This window comes from Choloepus didactylus, chromosome 1 (assembly GCF_015220235.1).
Source record: "Choloepus didactylus isolate mChoDid1 chromosome 1, mChoDid1.pri, whole genome shotgun sequence".
NCBI classification, from domain to species: Eukaryota; Metazoa; Chordata; class Mammalia; order Pilosa; family Megalonychidae; genus Choloepus; species Choloepus didactylus.
Genome location: NC_051307.1, coordinates 76,348,385 through 76,371,337, shown reverse-complemented (window position 1 = coordinate 76,371,337; position 22,953 = coordinate 76,348,385). Strand labels below are relative to the sequence as shown.

The following is a 22,953-nucleotide window of genomic DNA, read 5'->3' as shown; positions in this document are numbered from 1 at the left end:
TTCAAGAATCAAGGTTACTGGGTTGCAGTTCTATAGTTTCAGGCATTTCCTTCTGGCTAATCCAAAATACTAAAAATTAAAAAGGGATATCTAAGTAACACACAAGAATAGCCTCCACAAAGACTTCTAAAATCCACTTGAAACCTCTCAGCCATATTTAAAACTTTATTTTGTTTCATTTCTCTTCTGCCTTTTGGTCAATCCCACGATGCCAGGTCCAGGCTCATCCCTGGAGTCGTGTCCCAAATTGCCAGGGAGATTTACACCCCTGGGAGTCATGACTCATGCAGGAGGGAGGGCAGTGAGTTTACCTGAAAACTGGGCTTAAAGAAAGGCCACATATGAGCAACAAAAAAGGTTCGGGGCGGGGGGCGGGTAGGTGTTAGACACAATTATAAGTAAGTTTAGCCTCTCTTGTGCTTTAACAACCACGTAACAAGCTTCATAAGAGAAAACCCTAGATCAAGGAAGGGCTCAGCCTTCTCAATTGGCAGTCCACAATGTTCATGAGAATATCAATAATACCCCAAGTGGGGAAGTTTAGTGTTTCCACATTTTTCCCCAGTCCTCAAGGGGTCTTTGCAAATACATTTTTGTTCTATGCCCAAATTACTCTGGGATGTACTGGGGCTTTATACTACCATGTACAAACCAACAAAATCTCACTTCCTATTCAAAGTTCCACGCAATTATGGTGTTTGAATAAACTGACCATACAAGTTAAATAACTGTGTGTGCTACAGAAAATACAGATTTTGCACCAAATAAAAATCTCTTCCTTTGGTCTCTCACACACAAGTTGAAGTCTTAAAACACTATCAAAATCATACTTTATCCTTTAGTCTGATTTGTCTTAATGCTAACCAGATCCGCTTCATTCATATCTCTAACTGAAGTCAACTTTTTTTCAGCTTTTTTTAACAGTTGCAGTATGGGGTAACGCTGACTTTTATAGCTGCTGAACCCTGAGCCTCAGGTGTCACCCAGATACCTGAAGTTCCAGGGACCAACCAGGTTATACACAAAGAGTTCAGCATCTCAGACTTCAGAAATAACCATTACAGGTCAGGAACAGATGTAAGTGCTGTAAAAGCTTACAATCTAGGAACTTTTACCATAAGCCCGCCCTCCCCTAATAACCTATACTCTCAGATTAAATTCAGAGTGTGCACGTTACAGTTAGTTAATATTAGTGAGGCATTATGTCTTTTTATTTCTGGTTTATTTCACTCAACATACTGTCCTCAAGGTCCATTCACCTCATTGCACACATCACAACTTCATTCCTTCTTGCAGCCGATCAATATTCCATTGTATACATACACCACAGTTTACCATTTGGTTCATCAGTCAATGTACACTTACACCACCTCAATCCATTGCGAATCGTGAATACTGCCACCATATACACCTGTGTGCAAATGTCCATTTGGTCCCTGCTCTCAGTTTCTCCAAGTAAATACACAATAACCAGGTTGTAGGACCATATGGCAACCCCATACTTAGCTTCCTGTGGAACCACCACACAGCCCTCCAGATGGGCTGCACCATTCTACTTCCCTACCAAGAGTGACTAGGTATATCCGTCTCTCTACATTTTCTCCAGCACTTGTATCCCTCTATTTTATTCACACACCATAAATTCCATCCTAAGTTAAAAAAAAAAAATCAATTGTTCCCAGTATAATCACATAGTTATGCATTCATCACCACAATCTATACAAGGACATTTCCATTTTTTCCTGCAAAGAAAGATGAAGAGGAGACATAGGAAAAAAATGACCAAAAAAAAATTTAAAAATAAAAAACAATACAATAAAAAGCAGAAATACCACCACCAATTCCAAGAATCCCATGTCCCTCCACTATATTCCCCTCTTACGGACATTTAGCTTTGATACACTGCCTTTGTTACAAATAATGGAAGCATATTACAATGTTACGGTTAACTATAGACTCTAGTTTGTATTGACTATTTTTCCCCAATAGGATCTCATTTTCAACACCTCTGGTTTCACACACAAGTTGAAGATTTAAAACACTGCTAAAATCATCCTTTACCCTTTAGTCTGATTTGTGTTCCAGTTTGCTAATGCTGCTGTTATGCAAAATACCAGAAATGGGTTGACTTTTATAAAGGGGGTTTATTTGGTTACAAAGTTACAGTCTTAAGGCCATAAAGTGTCCAAGGTAAGGCATCAACAATAGGGTACCTTCACTGGAGAAAGGCCATTGGCATCCGGAAAACCTCTGTTAGCTGGGAAGGCACATGACTGGTATCTGCTTGCTCCAATGCTGTATTTCAAAATGGCATTCTCTAAAATATCAGCTTTCAATGGCCACTTCAAAATATCTCTCAGCTGCAGCAAGCAGTGAGCACCCTGTGTCTGAACTTTTATAGGGCTCCAGTGAACTAATCAAGGCCCAAGCTGAGGGGTGAGGCCACACCTCTATGAAAACATTCAATCAGAGGTCACACCCTAACCAAAGGTGTCACTCACAGTGGGTCACATCTCCATGGAAACAACCTAATCCCAATATCTCACAAGATTGGATTAAAAGATCATGGCTTTTTCTGGGGGAAATTATATATCCAAGCTGGCACACCTTGCAAAGTTGACATTCATTTGTTCTCCCACATGTAAAAACATACTTAAATTTGTATATTTAATCACCAAAAACAACCACTCTAGGTTTCAACAAGTTATACAGACCCAGTCTTTATCTTCTATCTTTCTTTCTGGTGTGACACATGACCCAAACTTCCTCTTTCAACCACACTCACAGTCATCTTTGTTCAATATACTTAGAATATTGTGCTACCATCACACAGTATTGTGCTATCCATTTCTAGACCCAATCAATCAATCCTGTTGAACACCACATACTCCTTCAGCATCAAATGCATGATCTCTGCTGTCTCTCTATCGCCTGATAACCTGTGTTCTCAGATTTAACTCTCAAAGATTGCTCATTAATGTTAGTTCATATTAGCAAAATCATGCAGTATTTTTCCTTTTGCTTCTGGCTAATTTTGCTCTACATAACATCCTCAAGGTTCATCCATGTTGTTACATGCTTCGTGACTTTATTCTGTCTCAATGCTGCGTAATATTCCATCATATGTATGTATCACAGTTTGTTTATCCACTTGTCCACTGATGGACATTTGGGCTGTTTCCATTTCTTGGCCATCATGAATAGTGCCGTGTGCCGGTTTGAATGTATTATGTCCCCCAGAAAAAGCCATATTCTTTGATGTAGGCTTGTGGGGCAGACTTTTTGGTGCTGATTAGATTTGCTTGGAATGTGTCCCCCCCAACTGTAGATGATAACTGATGGGGTATTTCCATGGAGGTGTGGCCCCACCCATTCAGGGTGGGCCTTGATCAGTGGAGCCATATAAACGTGCTGACTCAAAGAGAAGAAATTGAGTGCACCTGTGAGTGACATTCTGAAGAGGAGCAAGCTTGCTAGAGAGGAATGTCCTGGGAGAAAGCCATTTTGAAACCAGAACTTTGGAGCAGACGCCACCCACACTTTATGGCCTTAAGACTGTAACTGTGTAGCCAAATAAACCCCCTTTTTATAAAAGCCAATCCACCTCCGGTGTTTTGCATTCCGCAGCATTAGCAAACTAGAACATGCTGCTATAATCATCAATTTAAAAATGGCTGCTTGTATCCTAGCATTCAGTTCCTCTGAGTATATACCTAGTAATGGGATTGCTGGATCTTATGGCAATTCAGTTAGCTTCCTGAGGAAATGCCACACTGCCTTCCAGAGTGGTTGCACCATTCTACATTACCACCAACAGTGAATAAGTAAGTGTGCCTCTTTCTCCACATACGATCCAGCACTTTAATTTGGGTTTTTTTGTTGTTTTTTTTTTTAATATAATAGTCACTCTAGCAGGTGTGAGATGATATTTCATTGTAGTTTTGATTAGCATTTCCCTAATAGCCACTGAAGTTTAGCATCTTTTCATATGTTTTCAAGACATTTGTATTTCCTCTTCAGAAAAGAGTCTGTCCATGTCTCCTGCCCATTTTTTAATTGGGTTGTCTTTGTTGTGGAGTTGTAGGATCTCTTTATATATTCTGGATATTAAGCGCTTATCTGACATGTAGTTTCCAAATATTGTGGCCCATTGCATAGGTTGCCTTTTTACTTTTCTGACAAAGTCCTGTGATGCACAAAAGCATTCAATTTTGAGGAAATCCCATTTACCTACTTCTTTTCATCACTCATGCTTTGGTGTAAGGTCTAGGAAACCACCTATTACATGATCATTAAGATATTTCCCTACATTTTCTTCTAAGAGTTTTATGGTTTTTGCTCCAATATTTAGGTCTTTGATCCATTTCGAGCTAATTTTTGTATAAGGTATGAGACAGGAGTCTTCTTTCATTCCTTTGGATAAGAATATCCAGTTCTCCAAATACCATTTATTGAAGAGGCTGCACTGTCCCAGTTGTGCTGGCTTAACCGCAGTATCAAAGATCAACTGTACATAAATGAGAGGGTCTATTTCTGAATACTCAATTAGATTCCATTGGTCAGTATATCTATCTTTATGCCAGTACCATGCTTCTTTGACTGCTGTAGCTTTGAAATATGCTTTAAAGGCAGGTTGTGTGAGACCTTCCACATCATTACTCTTTCTCAAGATATTTTTAACTATTTGGGGCACCCTGTCCTCAAAAAATAAATTTGGTTATTGGTTTATTTCTGCAAAGTAAGTTGTTATGATTTTAATTGGTACTGCATTGACTCTATAAATCAATTCAGGTAGAATTAACATCTTAACTATATTTAATCTTCCAATCCATGAACAGTATGCCCTTCAATTTATTTAGGTCCTGTTTGATTTCTTTTAGCAATTTCTTGTACTTTTCTGTGTATAAGTCTTCTGTGACCTTGGTTAAATAAATTCCTAAATATTTGATTCTTTTGGTTGCTATTGTAAATGAAATTTTTTTTTAATTTCCTCCTCATGTTGCTCTTTACTAGTGTATAGGAACACCAGTGATTTCTGGGTGTTGATCTTGTACCCTGTCACAATGCTGTATTCATTTATTAGCTCTAGTCATTTTTTTTTTCTCATTATCAGATTTCTTAGTAGAGATATTATTTTTTTTTAATTCAGTTTTATTGAAATATATTCACAAACCATACAGTCATCCATGGTATACAATCAACTGTAGCTCTAGTCATTTTGCTGTAGATTTTTCAGGATTTTCTACATACAGATCATGTCATCTGCAAACAGGGAAAGTTTTACTTCTTCTTCTCCAATTTGCATGCCTTTTATTTATTTTTCTTGCCTAATTGCTCTAGCCAGAACTTCCAGCACAATATTGAATAACAATGGTGACAGTGGGCATCCTGTCTTGTTCTGATCTTAGAAGGAAAACCTTCAGTCTTTAACCATTGAGTATGATGTTAGCTGCTGGTTTTTCATAAATTGACTTTATGATATTGAGAAAGATGCCTTCAATTCCTATTCTTTTCAGTGTTTTCATCAAGAAAGGATGTTGAATTTTGTCAAATGCCTTTTCTGCATCAATTGAGATGATCGTGTGGTTTTTCTGCTTTGATTATTGACATGTTGTATTAAATTAATTGATTTTCTTGTGTTGAAACAGCCTTGCATAACTGGAATAAATCCCACTTAGTCATGGTGTATAATTTTTTAGTATGCCGCTGGATTCAATTTGCGAGTATTCTGTTGAGGATTTTTGCATCTATATTCATTAAAGAGATTGGTCTATAACTTTCTTTTCTTGTAGTGTCTATCTGGCTTTGGTATTAGGGTGATGTTGCTTTCACAGAATGAGTTAGGTAGCTTTCCCCACTCTACAATTTTTTGTGAAGAGTTTGAGAAGATTGGTACTAATTCTCTCTTGAATGCTTAGTAGAATTCACATGTGAAGCCATCTGGTCCTGGGCTTTTCTTTTTGGGGAGCTTTTTGATAACTGATTCAATCTCTTAACTTGTGGTTGGTTTGCTGATGATGTCTATTTCTTCTTGAGTCAGTGTTGGCTGTTCATGCTTTTCTAGGAAGTTGTCCATTTCATCTAAGTTGTCTACTATATAAGCATATAGTTGCTCACAATATCCTCTCATTATCTCCTTTACTTCTGTGGAGGAGTCATCAGTTATGTTCCCTTTCACATTTCTGGTTTTATTTATTTGCATCCTCTACTTTTTTTTGCTAACCTAGTGTGCCAGTTTGAATGTATTATGTCCCCCCAAAATGCCATTTTCTTTGATGTAATCTTGCATGGGCAGACATATCAGTGTTGATTAGATTCTAATTCCTTGAGTGTTTCTGTGGAGATGCACCCCACCCAACTGTGGGTGATGACTCAGATTGGATAATCTCCATGGAGGAGCGACCCCACCCATTCAGGGTGGGTCTAAATTAAATCACTGGAGCCATATAAAGAGCTGACAAACAGAAGGAACTCAGTGCAGCTGAGACTGACATTTTGAAGAGGAGCTACGGCCAAAAGGGACACTTTGAAGAATGCACTGGAATGGAGAGAGGAGCTTCAGCTTACAGAGACATTTTGGAGATAGTCTTTGAAAGCAAACTTTTGCTCCAGAGAAGCTAAGAGAGGACAAATGTCCCAAGAGCAACTAAGAGTGACATTTTTGAGGAGCTGAAGCCTACAGAGGAACATCCTGGGAGAAAGCCATTTTGAAACCAGAACTTGGAGCAGACGCCAGCCAGGTGCCTTCCCAACTAACACAGGTTTTCCGGACACCATTGGCCATATTCCAGTGAAGGTACCTGACTGTTGATGCCTTACTTTGGACACTTTATGGCCTTAAGACTGTAACTGTGTAACCAAATAAACCCCGTTTATAAAAGCCAGTCCATTTCTGGTGTTTTGCATTCTGGCAGCATTAACGAACTAGAACACCTACCTATGGGTCCATCGATTTTACTGATTCTCTCAAAGAAACAACTTCTGGTTTTGTTGAGTCTCTATTGTTTTCATGTCCTCAATTTCATTTATTTCTACCCTAATGTTTGTTATTTCTTTCCTTATTTTTGCTTTAGGGTTGATTTGCTGTTTGTTCTCTAGTTCCTCCAGGAGAAGTTAATTAATCAGTCTTTGCTCTTTCTTGTTTTTTGATATAGGTGTTGAAGACAATTTATTTCCTTCTCTGCACTGCCTTTGCAGCACCCCATAAGTTTTGATATGTTGTGTTTTCATTGTCATTTGCCTCACGATGTTTACTAAATTCCCTCTTAATTTCTTCCTTGATCCACTGGTTGTTTAAGAGTGTGTTGTTTAGCCTCAATATATTTGTGAATTTTCCAGCCTTCCACCTGTTACTGATTTCTAGCATTCCATTTTGATCTGAGAAAGTGTTTTGTACAATATCAATATTTTTTAATTTATTGAGACTTGCTTTGTGACCCAACATTTGGTCTATCAAGGAGAATGATCCATGAGCACTTAGGAAAAATGTGTACCTTGCTGTCATGGGGTGTAGTGTTCTATAAAAGTCTGTTAAGTCTAGTTCATTTATACAATTCAACATCTCTGTATCCTTACTGATTCTCAGTCTAGATGTTCTATCTATTAATGAAAGCAGTGCATTGAAGTCTCCAACTATTATTGTAATAGTTCTTTCAGTGTTGTCAGCGTTTTCCTCATGTCTACTGGGGCACTCTGGCTCAGTGCATAAAAACTTATGTTTATGTCTTGTTGATGAATTGCCCCTTTTATGAATATATAGTGTCCTTCTTTGCCTCTTAATAGTTTTACAGCTGAAGTCTAATTTGTCTGATATTAATATAGCTACCCCCCACCTCCTTTCTGATTGTTGCCTGTGTGAAATAAATTTTTCCAACCTTTTATTTGCAGCCTATTTTTGTCCTGTCTAAAGTGAGTGTCTTGTAGACAGCATAAAGAATGGGTCCTGTTTTTTAATCCATTCTGCCAGTCTATGTCTTTTTATAAGGGAGTTTAATCCACTAATATTTAATGTTATTACAGTAAGAGAAGTACTTTCTTCTACCATTTTGTCTTGGATTTTATGTCATATCTTATTTTTTAATCTCTCTCCTTGTTCTAGTTTGCTAATGCTGCCGGAATGCAAAACACCAGACACGGATTGGCTTTTATAAAAGGGGGTTTATTTAGTTGCACAGTTACAGTCTTGAGGCCATCAAGTGTCCAAGGTAACACATCAGCAATCGGGTACCTTCACTGGAGGATGGCCAATGGTGTCTGGAAAACCTCTGTTAGCTGGGAAGGCACATGGCTGGCGTCTGCTCCAAAGTACTGGTTTCAAAATGGCTTTCTCCCAGGACGTTCCTCTCTAGGCTGCAGTTCCTCAAAAATGTCACTCTTAGTTGCACTTGGGGTATTTGTCCTCTCTCAGCTTCTCCAGAGCAAGAGTCTGCTTTCAAGGGCTGTCTTCAAACTTTCTCTCATCTGCAGCTCCTGTGCTTTCTTCAAAGTGTCCCTCTTGGCTGTAGCTCCTCTTCAAACGTTCACTCTCAGCTGCACTGACTTCCCTCTGTCCATCAGCTCATTTATATGGCTCCAGTGACTCAACTTAGACCCACCCTGAATGGGTGGAGCAACACCTCCATGGAAATTATCCAATCAGAGTCATCACCCACAGCTGGGTGGGGCACATCTCCAAAGAAACACTCAAAGAAATCTAAGCAACACTGATAACATCTGCCCACACAAGATTACATCAAAGATAATGGCGTTTGGGGGACACAATACATTCAAACTGGCACACTCCTTTTACACCTTTCCTGATAGTCTTCATTTCTACACTCTTCTCCAAACTTCTCTCTCCTGTCTTTTCCTATCAGCCTGACACAGTCCCTTTAGTATTTCTTGTAGAGCATGTATCTTGTTTACAAACTCTCTCAGTATTTGTCTGAAAATATTTAAAACTATCCCTAATTTTTGAAGGACAGTTTTGCTGGATACAGAATTCTTGGTTGGCAGGTTTTCTCTTTCAGTATCTTAAATATACCATACCACTGCCTTCTTTCCTGCATGGTTTCTGCTGAGAGATTCGTTCATAGTCTTATCGAGCTTCCCTTGTCTGTGATGGACCTCTTTTCTCTTGCTGCTTTCAGAATTCTCTTTGTCTTTGACATTGGACAATCTGATCAAGTGTCTTGGAGTAGGTCTACTCAGATCTATTCTGTTTGGAGTACACTGCACTTCTTGAGTATGTAATTTTATGTCTTTCGTAAGAGTTGGGTAATTTTTCAGTAAGTGATTATCTTCTCCATTATTCTTTCTGCCCATTTTTCCTTCTCTTTTCTTTCTGGGACTCCCATAACACATATATTCGTGTGCTTCATGCTGTCATTCAGTTTCGAGACCCTGCTCATATTTTTCCATTCTTTCCCCATCTATTCTTTTGTGTGTTTCATTTCAGATGTCCAGTCTTCTAGTTCACTGATCCTTTCTTCTGCCTCTTCAAATATGCTGTTGTATGTCTCCTTTGTGTTTTTCATCTCTTTTACTGTGCCTTTCCTTCCCATAAGTTCTGCCAAATGTTTTTTCAAGCTTACGAGTTCTTCCTTATCTTCGCCCAGTATCTTCTTTATATCTTTCATCTCTGTTGCCACATTTTCCTTCAGCTCATTGATTTTATCTAGAAGATTTGTTTGAACATCTTAAATTAGTATTGTTTCAACTCCTGTATCCCAGTTAAAGTGTTACTTTGTTCCTTTGGCTGGTCCATATCTTCATGCTTCCTAGTATAACTTGTGAATTTTTGCTGTCTAGGCAACTGATTTTCTTGATTAGTTTATTCTGGAGATCATTTTACCTAGGGTTTTGTTGATGGTTTGCTTTGTTTTTTGTCTGTTCTTTGGTGTTCAGTTCAACTTATTCTAGACCTCCAGCATAGTTTGTTTAATTGATCAGAATTTTTCAGCTCTTGTTTTTCTGGTTCCTGTCTTATCTATATGGAACCTTTTTTTGAGGGGGTAACCCCAGATATGATCAACCCCAATCAGATTTTCCCAGTCCACACAGGTCCAGGTCTTGGGAGGAGGGTGTAATTGTATCAAGTTACTCTGAGAACAAGACCCAAAAGGCTGTCAGATTCTCCTGTGAAGCCTCTAGACTGTGCCTTTCCTATCCTGTCCAGCAGGTACTTATCAGCCTGCAGCTCTCCACCAGCGTAAGGAGATGTAATGCCTCTGATTCTCAGCAAGCCCCTGTCCCTGCCAGGGGTGTGGTTGTCTCAGGCTGTTTCTGTTTTCCAGCACAAGGTGTCTGAGTTCTCTGCAGGAGGGCTACTACTTGAGCTGGACCTCGCCATCCCCCTCCCCTTTTCTTTGGGAAAATATACCTTTCAGGGAATTATCTCCCCCACTTGACTCATTGCTTTGTCTCTCAGACCTGTTTCAGCCCTGCCCTTGCCTGGGTCTAGCTGCCAACTGAAAATATCTGAGGCTTCCTCTAATGAGCCACTTAGAATAGTTTTTAAAAAGAAGAAAAGCTAAAAAAAATAAAAAAATAAACAATTAAAAACAAACTAAAAAAAAGAGAGAGAAAAAAAAAGAAATCCCTTTTCAGGGCCTTTCCCCAGCCCCAAGGTTCGCCAGTCAAGAGCCAGAGTTGGTGCCCACTTCTGTGCACCCTGTTCTTGGGGCACAGCCCCTTTCCAGTAGTCTGAGCTCAGCCAACTCCAAAAGTCTCCACCTTTGTTCTTTTGTATTTTATTTCTTTTTTTTTTCCATCAGCCCCGCATCCTCTCTGCCAGGTTTAAAGCCACAGTTGTAGCTTTCCTAAGCTACTTTCACTAGCTCCAAGTGGAGACTACTTAAAGATAGGCCCTTTAGGGAATTATTTCCTTCACCTGATTAGTTACTCTCAGACACACTGTAATTCCACCCTTGCCCAGGGCAATGCTGAAACCTGAGAGTTCCCCAGCTCTAATGGGCTATTGAAAAGTTAAAAAAAAAAAAAAAGGATGGATGGATAGAAGGAAGAAGGAAAGTAGGAAGGGAAAGAAAAAAACCCTTTCAGAGTTGGACCCCTGTCCTTTTCCAGTATTTTGAGGTCCTCCAACTCCAAGTCTCTTTTTTGTTGTTTTTAGCCCTGCCTCCTCTCTGCCAGGGTGAAACCTCCCAGTTCTTTTCGTACTTGCTCTTGTTTTAACTGTGCTCAGAGCTTTTATTCAGCAGTTGAAATTTGTTAATTAATTCTGCAGTTGGAGCCTGGTTGAGCCATCTTCCTTGCTCCCAGCAGAAACTGCTTCTTTTTCCCTCCGGGAAACAGCTTCAAGACAGCCTGCAGTGCCGGTTGGGGAAGGACACCAGCATCCTGGCCAGGGAAACTTACAGTTCTTCGTTGTGATCTCAGCTGTTCACTGAGATCCAGACTGGTGTACCATGTGTGTCCAGTCACAGAAGTCCCCCAAACAGTTGTTCTCATCTGTGTTTTTAATGTTTCTACTTTCTGTTCTTGGATCTTGCCATATTAGTGTGTTTCTCACACCTCCTCCCAAAGACACAGAAATCTCATCATAAAAGTTAAATTTAAAACAAAACAAAACATCTCTTCTATTTTCTGTAGTGAACATCCATGGAAAATTTTTCTCTTGGTCTATGGCACAGCAACAATATGCAGTTTTTAAGAAAAGCAATGTCAATTTAAGAGGCAAAGCTACAATATCCAGTGTCTAAGTGGCAGCAAGTGGCAACCTCCATGCAACACCAGGTGGGAATACATTGGCCGTAGTTCTGGCTATGGCTCTAGATGCCCAGCTTCCTTTTCTTCTTGATTTCTGCTTTAGTTTCCTAGGCTGCTCAAAGTAGATGCCATGAAATGCACTGACTTTACCAATGGGAATTTATTAGCTTACAAGCTTACAGTTTTGAGGCTGAGAAAAATGTCCAAATCAAGATGATGCTTTCTTCCCGAAGACAAGCTGCCAGCAATCGTGGACTCATCTGTTACATGGTGGCACCTGCTGGTCTCTCCCTTCTTTTCCGTGTATCACTGATTTGTCATTTTAGTCCATATCCTCTCTTTCCACCAACTTATGCAATGGTTTTCCCTTCCACCTGACTCTCATCCTCTATCTTTTACATTGCTGCAAGTTATACAATATTCTCAAATCAGACTCAGTGGTTCCCTGCCTTCATAAACTCCTCAGTACCTACACTAATTCTTCCAACAGGGTCCTCATCCCAGTGGTCTTTTCATCCTGGAACACCTTTTCCCTTGCCCTTTCCTCACAATTCCAAACTCTCCCTCAGGGTTTAACTAGAAAATTACTTCATCTATGAGTCTTCCTCCAACCCTAAAATGTTCATGCCTCTATAATCCCACAATACTTTTATCTTCATGGCATTTCTGTAAAGGAAGTATTATTTAACCAATTTTACAGGTTATGAACCAGGCAGAGAGGTTAAATAATTTGATTTTTAAAAACATACATAAATACGGAGATCTTCTAATTACAAATCCTGTGCTTCAAAGATCTGTGAATTAAATTTAATGGTTCTTAAGGGCAAAGATACCAAGAAACCTAGCATAGCCCTTTCTCTGTAATAGATGTTTTGTTTTAAATAAACTCTTCCATGTTTGAAATAACCGTTTGATCTCATTCCACTATGGTATCTTCTACATTACCTGACACATAGCTGGTGTTCTATTACCTGTTTCCTGATTGATACTCAATAGTCCCCAATTTATCACCTCCTCCAATTACTATACCCTTTATTTTGTAGATTACAGATAGAAGCCAATTATTGTAATTAACTAAATTTTACCAACTTTAATGGTAAATTACTATACCACTCCTGAAATTTAAAGCTCACAGGTCAAGAAAGTATTCTAATCTAGAAGAAAAAAACAGAGTGACTATTTTAGAGGACTGTAGAGGGCAGCAAAACAACATTAGTATCTTCAAAGAAAAATATGTTTGGTTATTTTTTTAGGGAACTTTGGGCTTGTTTTTGTATTTCAACAGCTGCAATAAGGATTAAAACTTTTAGAGGACAGGAGAGCTTTTGGCATGCTGTATACAAATTTCATCAACTACTTACATATTTAAACATTTTCACTGTCAACTATAACAAAAATGTATCAATCCCCAGGTCCTTTTTTACACATATGGAAAATCAGTTTGATAAAATACACGTGGCTTCTGAAAGACCATTATAATTGCTTACTCCTTTGAGAATCTGAAAGTTGAAAACGTTTTTTTATTGACAACTGTAAGTACAGAAAAGATGTTAATAATGTAATGAGAAAGTTTTACTACCTGCTAAGATGTCTTTGTTAATATTATTAATTCTAGCCTTGGTATGCCTTGATATAATCCTATTTTGCCTGTCTGAATTCTATCCTTTCTTAAAGTCTTAGCTCAAAACTTTCATCCCCTTTAAGCACTCTTCTTTGACTCTTCCTTACTGATCTTTCTGTTACTCAAAACCAGTCAGCCAACTGTAGGAACTATACCAGCTTTAAAAGAAAAAAAAAATAATAATCCTTTGACATTGTACTAGTATACAATAACAAAGAAACAGAAGGCAACTGGAAGAGAAAAGAAGTTTATTGTTTTTTATTTTAATTTTAAAGTTCATTCTGGTTTTATTATGAACCATGCAGGCCAAACTGCATCACTGAGGTCAGAACATATTTATAATGTCAGAATTGCTCATAGGAATGGGGAACCTACTATAAAAGTTGATACTGAAACAATACAACTGTATTATTCGCATAGGTATATGTTTCTCAAGATTTTTGTTGGTGGTAATTTTTACTTCCTTTTAACAAGCGAATGCAGATTTACAGTCACTGCTACAGTCATTAACATTAGCAGATTAATGATTTAGTGAAAAATGCTGTTATGATGTCCTAACCTTGTACCCTTAATGAGAAGAATAGAACTGGTAGCTATGTACCTTCTCCCACTTGAAGATCTTCAGTAAAAAATAAAAAAATAAGTAAAAGAAATTAAGAAGCTTTTTTTTAAAATTTGTATTTAAAGGAATAAGGGTATCTGTAAGCAGGTTTAAAAACCAGACAGTTTATTGTCTGATTTAGTCAGTATTTTGTTGAACTTACAGCCAAGAATGATTACCTCTAACCTTAAGTCAACCTTAATAGGGAGTTTGGAGTTCACATGATAGGACACTTATAAAATGAGTTTTATTCTCTGATCACACAGTGTCTATGACTAAATTAGAAATCTTATTAATCATCTTCAAAAATTACGGCCAACGATATTAAGTAATGACAAACATGTCTACCACGGATAATTCACATAAACAGGGTTACTATATGAAATTAATCTTACCACAGTTTACTAAAATATAACATTTCATTAATTGTTTTGTTTTTCTTATCAATTAAAAACATTTGAAGAGTCAAACCCATTCTCAATTAGACACAATGTTTTCAAATGCTGAATGAAGCCCTAGTGGTATGCACGTATATACTGGCCACTTGATTTTTCATGTTCTTCCCAACAGCAGCACTGACATATTTCTACTGCAAAACAGACTATCTTAAATTTATTCACTGCATTCCAAAAACTCAAAGCCAGAGTGAGAGATACTATACATAAAGTAAAACAAGTAGCATAGAGGCAGTTTAAACAATGTAGATTTGGGATAAAGGGTACACAGCTGATTTGGAGATCTACAATCCCAAAGAGTAAAAACTGCACTCCTCCTAGAAGGTCAATTTTGCAAACACCTCAGATTAAAATGGGTGAGATAATGGGGAATAAAGAGGTATATAACTCAAGAAAGTAAAATAAAAAAAATTTTTTTAAAGAAAATACAGTGGACTATCTCATCAAGAAACATTTTTAAAATCTATCAACCTTTTCTATTTTATAAACCAAATTAGAAAAATATATATGCCTTCTAAGATAGGAATAATATCAAGAGTACAAAGGTCTTCTAGGATATGTTTCCCATTGTGTGTTCTATACAACACAGCTTCTCCAACATGATAAAAGGTATTATAAACAAAAAAGGATTTAATTCATCTGTAAAATAGGAAAAGAATTCTTAAATCCATTAATAAACTAATACACATTGTGACTCTCCATTAAGGGAGTTTTTTCCATTCCCAAATGTACTCAACCATGGAACTTTCTCCCAAAACATATCTTCTAAGACTAGAAACACTTTGGCAAACACTGTGCTAAACCTAAGAGCATCAAAAAATGAAGAAAACTGGCATGCATTTCCCACTAATGACTACATAACACATTGTTAAACACAGAACAAGGCTGGCCCCCAAGGACTAGAGATTTGAAGGTACCTAGGATAAAATGGAAAATGAAGTCAAAACTCAGGGATTTTTTTTTTTTTTTAATAGAACTAGATAATTCAAACAGATATCTAAAGTAAGGAATAAGTTTCACTCTGGGAATCAGGAAAGGTCTACCAGGTTTCAAAAGAAGCCATAAAAGGTCCAAATTCCAGGAGATAATGTCAGAAATAGTTAACAATAATGACAAAGTCACTATGGTAAGCTTCAATTTTCACATTTTCTCTCAGGATTCTTTAAACCTTGACCCAATCAGGTGGCATTATGGGTACAGTACCTGCCTATAATCAGACGATAAGACACAAGAGTACCTTTTTTGAGGCAAGGACAAAAGCAGGAAAGGTTCTTTTTCTCCATTTAGTATCAATTAGATTATCTGTACACACACAATCATTATAAAGGATTTGATTTCATTGAAAGTTACAAAATTAGAGAATCTGTGCCCATCTGGAAATTGAATACCTATCATTTTATTTCAACGTGGAAGATGAAATCATAAATCAAACCAAGTAATCTCTTGATACCATTGTATGGTATAGCAAACTTAGTCAATTCCTAAAAGAATTATTAATGGGAAAAAAGCCAGTGTTAAAATCTGTATCACTTACAAAATAATGTTTATTTTATGTTAAGCGCTTGATACATACAGCAACATCTGAGGCAAAGTCTTCACCTGCAAAAAGCACACGAGAAAGCCATTTATAATTAAATATTAGATAATGAAGATAAGGAATAACTTCTTTGTAAAGAAAAAAGATCACTGTATGCAGAAATGATGAAGGATTTATGAAGAAAGATAAACTTAAGTGGAACACTTCAGAATTTGATCAGGTAGGAAGGAATGGCAGTCATTGTAGGACTTAGCAGCAAGGCCTAGAGAAGGGTATCATCTACTTTAGAGACGAACAGTTTAGACCACCACTGTCCAATGAGGTAACCACTAGCTATAGTTAACTACTGACAACTGAGTACATGAAATATGGTTAGTCCAAAACTGAAATAATCTTTAAGTATAAAATACACACTGGATATCAAAGACTTACTATGAAAGAAAATGTAAAATATCTCAATTTTTATTATCAACTGCATGTTGAAAATGATATTATTTGGATATTTGTTGGCCTGAATAAAATTATGAACATTAATATCACATTTCCTTTTTACTTTTTTAACATGGCTTCTAGAAAATTTTTAAATTACGTATGTGGCTTGTGTTATTGGACAGTGCTCGTTTAGACTAATCTTAATTATGTTGGCAAACTTCTGAAATAAAGAAATTTGAGTTCTACTAAATGTCAAGCACATGGAGAAACAGAAGTGAACAAAATAAGAGTATATTTCTTTCGGATGATTGAAGACATCTGGTCAAATCATAAAACAAACAAACAAACAAACGAACGAACAAAAAACTCTAATAAATAGCATGGTTGGGGGAAGAGAAAATGAATCCCTGCGTATTAAATGCCCCAATACCCAGGCTTCACCCCCAACCCTTGCAAAAACTGTCGATCCAGTAAGTCCATATTGAGGCCTGCCCAAGTTGTTTAGAAAAAGATTCCACATATCCTACTTTTGTTGAGCCAGGCTGGCTGAGAATACTGATTTTTGGCCCCTTTTTTTGTTGCTATTTCTTCCGAAGAAACCTAGTGGGTGCAACAGTCCATCTATTTTTTAAAAAAGAGAACAAATTTATTTTTTAATTATTAAAGTTAAAGGAAACCAAATACAGTAAAAAAAATTATAATTTCTATCTACAGCCACATGCATAATTTAGTACCTTATGCCTAACAAAATAAGCACCTTATACCTAACAAAATAATCATCTGACATGTTGAAAGCATACTGAAAAATCTTAGGCACTTAATCCGATTATGAGATGATATATTTTTACATATGCTTCAAATTCTGGTTTATGAATACTTACAATGCAACAGCGTTTTTTTCCCTTTTCAACTCAATTAACAGAAAGAATGTAAGAAACCAATAGGCTTGCAAGGAAAAAAAAAAATCTCCCTGGATGCTACATTTTAAAAATTGGGTAAAACTGACAATATAAATATGCAATATAATATCCTTTCCAAAACGACTATGATACCTGCCATTTGGCTATCTAGTGTAGAAAGCAGCCTTCACTAAATGTTTAAACTGTGGACCTACACTACAATAAATAGGTCATTTAGAAAAAACTGGAAGCCCATCCTTGAAAAAAGTTTAAAATAAATTATATTTTAAAAAAGTTAAACTATATCAAAGCCTATTATAAAAATAATTTATAATTATTATTTATGTAATTCAGGAAAGGATATGGGTTCAAGATTTTAAGATAATTTTTGAAAATAATAATAAAGGTAATTAAAAGTAGGACAGATTAGTGGTGCTCAGATTTTTGGTCCTGAATGCTTGACACAACAAATCATCTAAAATCCCATTACTGTTTTAGTATCCTAGCTGCTAACACAAATACCATACACTGGGCTGGCTTAATACCAGATACATACTGGCTCATGGTCTCAGAGGCTAGAAGGCTGGATTCCTCCAGGAGTCAGTGTCTTCTAGCTTACCAGCAATCTTTGGGGTTTCTTTCTTTTCTGGGTTCTATGGACTTCCAGCTTCTGGCCACTCCCCATGGCTTCTCTCTCTGTGGCCTTCTCTTTAAGGATTCCAGTAATAGGATTAAGACCCAAGGTGATTCAGTTGAGAGACACCTTAACTGAAGTAACCTCATCAAAAGGTTCTATTTACAATGGATCCATACCCACCTGAATGCAGACCAACACCAAGAGCATGTCCAAGCTGGGGTACACAATTCAATCCACCACACTAACTTACAAGATTATTTGACCTTATCCTACATTTACATATGATTAATGATGATTAAATTCCAAATCTTTTGCAAACCGTTTGTGCTTACTGCCAATTTTTATCAAGACTTTTAATAGATTACAGAATATGCTATTGCAATATATTATTTACTCACTGATTAGTAATGGAAAAATTACAAAATATTTTTTAACAAGGGTATCACAGCCAGCTTCTCTTCAATAATTTTGAAATAATACACAATAAGTCAAAGTTTTATTCCATAACTATATGGCCATAAAACATTCAGCAGAATTGCTAGATCATATATATATAAATATATGCAAGTATAAAAATATATGCAAGTATAAGCGATACAAGAATAGTAAAACAGTAAACAACATAAAGACAGAAAAATATAATTATTCAGTTTTTTCCAATTTCTATTTCTTATGCTGTAGCTTAGTGGGAAAAAGGAAGATCTGGACTATCTGTTTGCTTTCAAATTCTGTACATTTCCAATTACATCTGTTTAGGATGCAGAAAGACTCAAACAGCCAGTATGTACTGTGGATACTATCAGGAACTTGATTAAGTATAGCTAAACTATAAGTCCCATCTCCAACCCCACATTTTCAATATACTCACTACCATTCTATGAGACCTTATGGAACTATCAAATTCTAAAATGCATTCTGTATCATTAAGGAAAGAGTCAACCAGGTTCCATACAATTACAAAGCTGAGTTAATTTCACTGCATTCTAGTATTCTGAAGATTGGCCATCTACATACTCATAAGAAGTAAATTTAACAATTATTTAATGAGCATGACTGAGCTAAACATTCAAAAAGATGTAAAGCACAAATACAGTAAGTCAATTAATTTGAATACATTGAAGATAGAATTTAAGAATCACAAATACCACACTGGTTGGTTTATGTTGTACAATTGAATAAATGCTATCACTTTAGTGCTACTACATGCCATGCACTCTGCTGAGTGTTTTATTACTTTCATTTAATCCTCACAAGAACTCTGAGCCAGGTGATAGTATTACCACTTTTTTTAAAGATTAGAATGCTGAAATTTACCCATTTTACATAACCTGCCAAAGATTCACAGCTACTAAGAGGTAGACCTTTTTAAGAATCAAACTACCTCTTTAGTCACTAAACCATAAACTACCTAGAAACAGAGAACAAACTTACACCATTACCACAATGTATAATCCCAGTAAAAAGATCTGACTTAAATGATTTTTAAAAAGTGATTTTTTTTTTCTCATGTCACATCCCTATATCTTTACCTAATTAACCTATTAGGTCACCCCTCTTCTGGGCAACCCACAGCATCTCTATCATAAACACCAAAGTGTCCTGCAATCATCCACTTCCTTTATGTCTATCACAGTACTACAAGCTCCTTGAAGCCAGGACTCCCATCTTACTCACAGGTAATGTCCCCAAGTGCCTATCAAGTGCCAGGAACATAGAAAGTACTCATAGTGCTGTTAGAGGTTCAATATCATATTAGATCTTCTTTTCCATCATCTTCTAAGCATCTTAAGATAAACTCTTGCTAAAAGTAGAAAGTCATATAATCCCAGAGTCAACTAGGACCTTAGAAAGGTCAAATAGTCCATCTTTTCTTTCATTAATACTATATCCCTGCTAATAACATTCTCTACCTCCCAAGAAAAATGTAGGAAAGAAAGGTAAGATAATACTGATCATCTATGAATTGGTTATTGCCATCATAAAGAAACATGGAATCCCCGAATTAAATGAACGTGCTTTATCAAGTCAGATGTTGCTGCTAACTAAACCTAGTCTCTTTTAACCTTTCTACCAATGAGTTTCTTAGGCTTAAAAAGAAAAAATAGAAGGGAAAAACCTGTCAGCTTGTCAACCTGTAAAGTTCTCATTTTAAAAGCTAAATTCTTCAAATTAGCCATATAATATACACCTCCAAAACAGACAGTCAATCTAAGGCATATCTTTTTTCTTTTTTTTAGTAGCTTTCAGAAAATTAGGTCTACCAGTTGTGAGGGTCTTTTTTGGGAAATTAACATGATATAAATACTATTTTGTGTTAATAGATGATAGTGCAGAAATTGAACATGGTTAAGGTCATGCTAAGTATTAGCAGCATATCAAATATAGTAGCAAAAAGAAAAAATCCATATGTGATAAAACAAGCACTCTGATTAACAAATCATCAGGAAGTCATTTTTTTAGGCCTATAAATGTTTTTAACTCTAAAAGTGACTCTACTCGGTAAAATATAAGTACATGCCAAACCTTGTAAGTAATACTACTAATGCTAAATCAACAAGCAGCCTATATGAAGAAAACTGTTACCATACTTACTAAGCTTCCATAAGTCATGACAACTATGCCCTACTCAAAGACTGAATTCCAAAATAAAAAAGAGTAGATGGGGGAAAAAAAAAAACTTGTCATAAGAGTTCACAAATTAGGGTGTTATAACACTATAAGCCAAAAAAGGAAGCTCTTTAAATGAGCAGTGCACAGTAACCCAAAGCTAGTGTCTGTCTCTACAACTACAAGCAGAGTTGACTCTAATAACTTCATTTTACACCTCCTCTAAATCACAGTCCTTTTACCTATACTGATTGAGGTTTCAAGGCTCTAAAATAAAATCGCAAATCCCTCCAATAACACAATATTATATTTAAAAAAAAAAGTCTTTTCTTTTTCCATGTGAAAACCAATACGTTCCTTCAAAAAACAATCACTTCACTTACACAACCATGGTGAAACTAGTATGCAAGTTTACCTGTTTGTATCCACTCTACATATTATCTAGAACCTTATGTTAATTTAAAGAGATAATAGTACTAAGAACCGTGTTTTGGAACCAAACATTTGGGAAGTGGGAAAACAGAAAGCACAGATTAGATAACATGCCATTTATCACACTATATGTAAACAAGAAACTTTCATTAGGTGCTTGGAACGTGATAGTGGAAATTGTCAACCTATAAGGGGCACTCAATCTCAATATGAAAACTTTGTCTCCCTCATAACCATAAACTGCCTTGACACACCTATGCCCATCAGAATCTCTTCTAAATCATACTATCCAAGAAATCCCCACACATCTCTTTTTAAAACATACTGGTAAAATTTCAGTTTAAGATTTCTTGAAATCCTGAGGCCTTAGCAAAATGTCTCAGGTAAACCCATCTTTGAGCAATCGTTAAGTTTTGTTCCTCCATCTTCCTCACCAAGTAAGAGCTCTCAAATGAAAAACTCCTGCAGTGTTGTGACATTACCCAAAGCCATACAGAGTTAATCCCCAAAGACTAGTGGGCCTTATTTTCCCAAACCTTCACCTTCCATTAACACTTTAGTCCATTTCTTTTACATGAAAGGCAGATTTCAAGGCGTCTAGTCTCCGATACCTGGGAAGAGAACTATCTCCCCAACTTGACAGAAACACTAATTAACAAGGGGAAGAAAGGGACGGGGAAGGGGCGCAGGAATGTTTTGATAGAGCAGAGACACAGTTGCCGCAATCTTTTATTTAACGCGTACATAGAACTCCTGGGGACAGCGTTTGCTGAAATAAACAGACAGTATGAGCGATGTCCCACAAAGAAGGCAGCCAGCGTTGGGGCTCAATGCAAGAGAACCAGAGGATGCCGAGTCAGAAATGGGACCGGAGGAACGAAGAGAACTGACTGTAGAGAAGGCTACAGGGTGGGATAACAAGGAGCCTTCTATGATGGAAGGAGACGAGGGGTGAACCTGAAGGTTTCATTCTGCCAGGTTCTGGTTCCGGGGGGGGGGGGGCCGGGGGGGGAGGCGGGGAGGCTTGAGCTCGGAACTCAAGTTTCAACGCAAAGAAAAAAAAAAAAAAAATGAGGCGGCAAACGTACAGCCCAGCACCCTAACCTCAGCCCTGAAATCCGCGCTCTCTCTCCCTCCCGGAGTGAGCAAGGAAGTAACGGTCCCCGGAGCAAACCACCAGAGCACGAAACACCGGGCGTCTAGGCAGAAAACTCCGTCGCCGAACCCCGGCGATCGGCGAGGCGTCCCGCGCCACTGCGGGGAAGGGAAGCCAGCGGCGCGGGCCGCACTCACCCCGCCAGACCCTTCGCCGGCCTCACCCCGGCGCGGCGAAAAGTTTCCAGCCAGGGTCCGCGGCACCCGCTCGCGCAGCCAACCACCGAACATAACCGCCGGCTTTGCGGCTCTGCAGAGCGCGCTGGCAGGGCCGCGGCTCCAGAACCCTTGGTCGCGCCTCCCTCAGCCCGAGCCCACCGCCGAGATTCACTTACCACAGAGCCGAGAGAAGAGCAGCAGCGGGAAAAGCACCAGTAGCAGCGGCGGAGGCGTCGGTGGCGGCAGCAGGAGCCCGATACCGGGGGGAGAAGCGGAGGAAAGTTGTGTTCTGCCGCCTCCGGGACACAGCGGAGCCGGCCCGGGGGTCCGCGCCATCCCCCACCCTCCCCCAGCCCGCTAATCCGCGCGTCCCCCTGACTCCTCCGGCCCCGGCGCCTCAGGTTCTGGGCGGCGGCGGCCGCCACGCGGCGGAAGGTCCTGCGCGCGCGTTCCCAACTCCCAGCTCTTAAGCCGTCGCCGCCAGCTGACACTCAGCCGAGCGCTCCCGGCTGCCTAGACTCTGCTGTCGCCGACGCCACTGCCGAGGCTGAGGCGGGAGCCACCCTCAGCTGCCGCTGCCGCCGCCACTCCCCTCCCCCCGGCACCCGCCCGCCTCGAACTCCTGGGAACTCGGAACGCACCACCCCACCCCGCGCGGGAGGGGGAGAGGAAGCAGACCCTCAGAGCGGACGCTGGGACTCGCCCGCCCTCT

General features: G+C 38.4%; 1 protein-coding gene across 5 annotated transcripts in view; it reads right to left on the bottom strand.

Moving 5' to 3' along the window:
- Positions 1-22,602, bottom strand: part of NECTIN3 (nectin cell adhesion molecule 3) — a 166,543-nt gene extending 143,941 nt beyond the window's left edge. For all 5 annotated transcript variants that reach the window (XR_005216577.1, XM_037835203.1, XM_037835206.1 and 2 more), the window contains exon 1: positions 22,418-22,602. Coding sequence is in view for 4 of the 5 variants with exons in the window: in XM_037835203.1 (XP_037691131.1) it covers positions 22,418-22,577 (160 nt within the window). In the remaining variant the exon portion in view is untranslated. The remainder of the gene's footprint in view (positions 1-22,417) is intronic.
- Positions 22,603-22,953: the final 351 nt, after the last annotated feature.